The sequence below is a fragment of the Octopus sinensis genome, linkage group LG15, assembly GCF_006345805.1.
Source record: "Octopus sinensis linkage group LG15, ASM634580v1, whole genome shotgun sequence".
Classification (NCBI taxonomy): Eukaryota; Metazoa; Mollusca; class Cephalopoda; order Octopoda; family Octopodidae; genus Octopus; species Octopus sinensis.
The window spans coordinates 41,633,121-41,638,120 of record NC_043011.1 but is presented as its reverse complement, the minus strand read 5'-3'; the positions used below and the strand labels follow the sequence as shown (position 1 = coordinate 41,638,120).

Genomic DNA, 5,000 nt, shown 5'->3' with positions numbered 1-5,000 from the left:
AGGAAGAGGCACAGGTGCCACTCTGTCACTGATCAACATACCATAAGCTGTGGTTTAACAAAAAAATAAACACATAATCAAAAATGAGATACACATTCACACACACGTACACACACACAAATACACACGCATAAACACATAAACACACACACAAACACACATAAGGACAGAAAACATTTGGTATTATTTTATGTAAATGTAAAATATTCTTAAGGCCCGGATAAAACAGTTAACCATTTTGATACCAACCTACCTGAGACCACCCCCACTAGTTATATGATACAAACTTCTGATCTAAACATCAAAATATTTCAAGTTCATTTATATTCCAAACACCAGATTAATAATGACAAACTTATTTTACTAAATCCTTCATTATTTTCAAAATTGAAACAAAGGCACCATATTTCAACAGAAATACAATAAGAAAAGGGTTAAAGTTATCTAGATTATATTAATTTACATTACAATCACCAGCTCAATAATGACTAAGTTATTTTATTTAATTCTTCATTATTTTAAAAATGAATTGAGACAATGACTATGTAGTCATTTCTGATGATTGCCAGAGTTAGTTCTCAATTTCTGGTATGAAACCAATTGGAAAATTGGCTACAATAAGGCTGTAATATTGTATTCTATTATTATGATTAATGATAATAATACACCCACTATAAACTAATATATCTTAGGTTTGTCATGAGCCTACAGGCCGGAGTTTAGCCCAGGGTGAGTGATCAAGATTAAAATACATAGAACAACCTAAATAGGACACTAGTTGGTCTCAGGGCTAATGCCAAGTTGGTGGGACTTGTTTTCAGCTGAGAGGGACTGGGGCAACAGGAAACGAAGCAGTTTACTAAAGAACACCTTTGTTATCACTCATTCTAGGATTTGAAACCATCAACTTTGTGTGTGTGTGTTTATGTGTGTGTGCATGTGTGTGCACATGTGTATGTGTGTGTGTGTGTACCAGGGGGGGTGAGTGGGTGTGGTGTATGTGCATGTACATGCATCATGTGTGGGGGGGTATGGAGGTGTATGGAGGTGTAGTGTGTGGGTGCGCATTTGTACGTCATGTGTTTGTGTGGGTGTGGGTGCGTGGTGTGTGTCTGTGCTTGTGTATGCATGTGTGTATGTATGCGTATGTGTGCGTCATGTGTGTGTGTGTTGTGTTGTGTATGGGGGGTGCGTGGGGGGTGAGGGAGATTTTTCTTTGTCTTGTGAGTTATTTGATGACTTCCCTTGCACTGATGACTTACAAAAAAAAAAAAGTACCCAGTACACACTGTAGGGTGGCTGGCATTAGGAACGGCATCTACCCCATATAAACCATGCCAAAGCTGACACTGGACTTTGATGCAGTCCTGCAATTTGTTGGATTCTGTGAAACCTTCAAACTCATGTTAGCAGGGAATATGAACCTTAAACAATGATATATATATATATATATCTCAATCGTCTTATCATTTTATGTCTGCTTCTATGCTTCTATGGCTTAGACAAGTTGTCACAGAACATGGCAGTTCTTATTCATAGTTACTGCCCATCTAAGTGTTGTTGGGGTACCACATTCACCTGTATGTTTCATTTAGGCATCATTTCTACATCTGGATACTGATTGACCATTTTTATAGATTGTACTGGGTATGTTTTACAATAGCACCAGTATTAGAGAGACTGCCATGTTCTGGACAAGACTAAAGGCTTACCACAACCCTACAATGCTTGTGCTTGTTTGTTTATTGGGTGTACTGGGTGCATATTATTGTGGCAGGCACCAGCATTACTGAGGCTGCCCTGTACTCTGCAAGACAGAAAATAATCCTTACTGCTCTGGCTGTTTCCATATGTTCAGGATTATGTGATCAACAGAATGGGTAGAAAGGGGTGGAGACGATTACAGAAGATAAAGTAAGGTGGGGAGGAGAAAGAAATGAGAGCCCGATGATGTGTATGAAATGAGAGAACAGTAATTGAATTACTGCAGTGGAAGAGAAGTGAGACAATAAGATGTTGTAAAGGTTGGGTGCAATGGAAGAGAGACAATTATGGTAGGTACATATTTATAAGTAAAAAGAGAGCATAAGTGAAGGATAGTTATGAAAATAGCAAGTGGTCAGAGAATATGATGAATAATAATAGATGAGCAGGGGGAGGTGATTGGCAGGTAGTGGTGTGGAAATGGGGTTGTAATGTTAGCTGATGAGGGAGAGAGCATGGAATGTGGGTGGTCAAGAGTGTAATGGAAACAGAGTGAATATTATAAAGAAAATTCTGATGAATCTAAAAGATTTGTTGGTCTCTAGGTGAAACATCTTGCAAATTGCAGGTCAACTTTCTATTATAAAATAAGTCTGCCTTCAAACATGTTGAGTATTTTTTTTTAACTTGCAGCTGCCATAGCTACCAAGGGTACCTATACTTCTCTCTCTCTCTCTCTCTATATATATATATATATATATATATATATGTGTGTGTGTGTGTGTGTGCACACACACACACCTATGTACATGATTGAATGGATAAACAAAATTAGCACTCAATGCATTTGGTTAGAGTAACGTGAATTCAATATTTTGACTCTTACCCCTTCAGTCACTAAATTGACTGATTAATAATAAATGTGTTGTGGGGGGGGGGGGTTACCCTAATATAAAACATTGAGAATGAGTGCTCAATACCACATTGGTGGATGAATATTGTTTATTAGTGAGTTAACAAGACAACCAATGGTTTCATGCGAAGAGATCTTCACAATTTTTTTTAGAGACAAGTACCAACTCTTCCATGTGACTTTCTTGAACAATGTGCAGATCTCTTCACATGAAACCATTGGTTGCCTTGTTAACCCACAAATAAAGTTTATATATATATCTATATATATATATATATATATATATATTATATATATATATATATATATATAATCTGATATAATAATGGGCTAATGGAGTTAAATGCAGTGTTCAAGCAGTATTAAAAACAATCTTTTCAGTTCCTTATTTGAGAAGAATAACTTCTAAAAAAAAAATTAATCAAGCATTAATTTAATTAGGGATTTTAATTACACCTATTTAAAGATCTCTTTAGTCAGTATCTCCAATAGATATTTATAACAGAAATGTCTTCAACTGTCTGAAATTTTTTTTTAAATCCGACTGACTAAACAAAGCTAAAATGGTACAAATTTATTAATTTTTTTTTTATTTTCCAAAAATTGTTTTCTCAATATTAATTGAAAAAATTGATTATTTCTAATTTCTTATTTAGGTTACAACAAAGCAAATTATTGAAGGAGACAAACATGATAACTGTTTCACTGTTACTCTTTTACTGGTTTCAGCCATAGGACAGTGGCCATGCTGGAGCACTGTATTGGCAGGATTTTTACTTTATCGTATCATTCTCCACTGCTTATTCTGATGGCCCCTGTTTTGCTGAATCAAAAACTGGTTGGTGCTGAACGGTGTTTAAATACGAGATACAAAAGGACATACACAAGGTAGTCTTTCACACAGCTTTTCTCTACCAAATTCACTCACAAGGTTCCACGCCTCTCTTTACCATTCTAACCCGACTCTTTTCATTGCTGTTATCATATTCAACATCCCAGTCTCTGAAAGAATCATTTTTGCCTAGTTCTTCCCCACCAGAAAGTCATCCTGCTGGAACTTCCTCTCAGTTCATGTCCCACACACACTCAGCAGATGCCGACTCATAACAGTTCAAGATAAACATTAATGGCATCAAATCTCACCAATCTCAGGTATTTTCCTTTTTTCCAAGTCCAATAATTACAAAGAAAAAAAAAAGAAATCTGAATGCATTGCAGCACAGGTGCTCCACAATGCGGAATGGGCTAGTCAGTTACATCAGCCCCAATACATAGCTGGTACTTACTTTATTGACCCCAAAAGTATGGGAGGGAAATCAACTTCAGCAGAATTTGAACTCAGAATGTAAAAACAAATGAAATGCCACTATTCTGCTAGCCGGCAGTCTTAACAACAACAACAGCAGCAATAATCATCATCATCATCGTTGAACATCTCCTTTCCATGCTGGCTTGGGTTGGATTGTTTGACTAAGTACTGGCAAGCCAGAAGGCTGCACCAGGCCCCAATCCAATCTGGCAAGGTTTCTACAGCTTGAAGCCCTTCCTAATGCCAACCACTCTGAGAGTGTAGTGGGTGATTTTTACGTGCGACTGGCATGAGGGCCAATCAGGTGGTACTGGCATTGGCCGCACTTACATGGCGCTTTTTACATGCCACTGGCACAGGAGCCAGTCAGGCTGAAATGGTAATGACCACACTTGAATGGTGCTTTTTATATGCCACTGGCACGGGTGCCAATCAGGTGGTAATGTCATCGGCCACAACAACGACTTTACTTGCCTCAACAGGTCTTTGCAAGCACAGTTTATTGCCCAATGATTGAAGGGTTCTCTTATATAGACCGGTTACGCTGCACTAACAGCAATAATAATAGTTTCAAATTTTGGAACAAGGCCAGAAATTCCAGGAAGGAAGTTGATTAAATCAACCTCAGTGTTCACCTGATACTTATTTTATTGACCCCAAAAAGTCAAAAGGCAAAGTTGACCTCGACAGAATTTAAACTTAAAACAAAAACAAAAAAATGGACAAAATGCCACTAAGCATTTTGGCAGGTGTGCTAATGAGTCTACCAGTTCAATGCTTTAACAACAACAGGAAGGAAGGAGACCCACCCCCTTTTAGTCATGCTTGACCATAAGATTGCATCTAGAAAGTCCCCCCCCCCCAAGGCACAAGTCCAGGCAGTTGCCCATACATACCAGTCTCCCTTCTCAATGCCACCAATGTTATCCAAGGGACATCAAAACTCATTTCTACAGCTGAGTGAACAGGAACAACATGAAATAAAAAGTCTTGCTCAAGAACACAACACACAGCTCGGTCCAGGGATTGAACTTGCTATCTCATGATTGTGTGCCTGATGCTCTAACCACTGAG

The 5,000-nt window shown here is 38.0% G+C and overlaps 1 protein-coding gene across 21 annotated transcripts in view; it reads right to left on the bottom strand.

Annotated features, from left to right (window-relative positions):
• The window catches only part of LOC115219718 (guanine nucleotide exchange factor DBS), a 387,397-nt gene that overhangs the window by 306,542 nt on the left and 75,855 nt on the right, over positions 1-5,000 (bottom strand). For 18 of the 21 annotated variants that reach the window (XR_005002229.1, XR_005002230.1, XR_005002231.1 and 15 more), the window contains exon 2: positions 1-47. This exon is cut by the window's left edge and continues 7 nt beyond it. The exons of 2 other annotated variants lie outside the window; for them this stretch is intronic. Coding sequence is in view for 15 of the 19 variants with exons in the window: in XM_036509661.1 (XP_036365554.1) it covers positions 1-47 (47 nt within the window). In the remaining 4 variants the exon portion in view is untranslated. Of the gene's footprint in view, positions 48-5,000 lie in introns of those variants that run through there. One more of the 21 variants, XM_036509665.1, reaches the window with a different exon arrangement.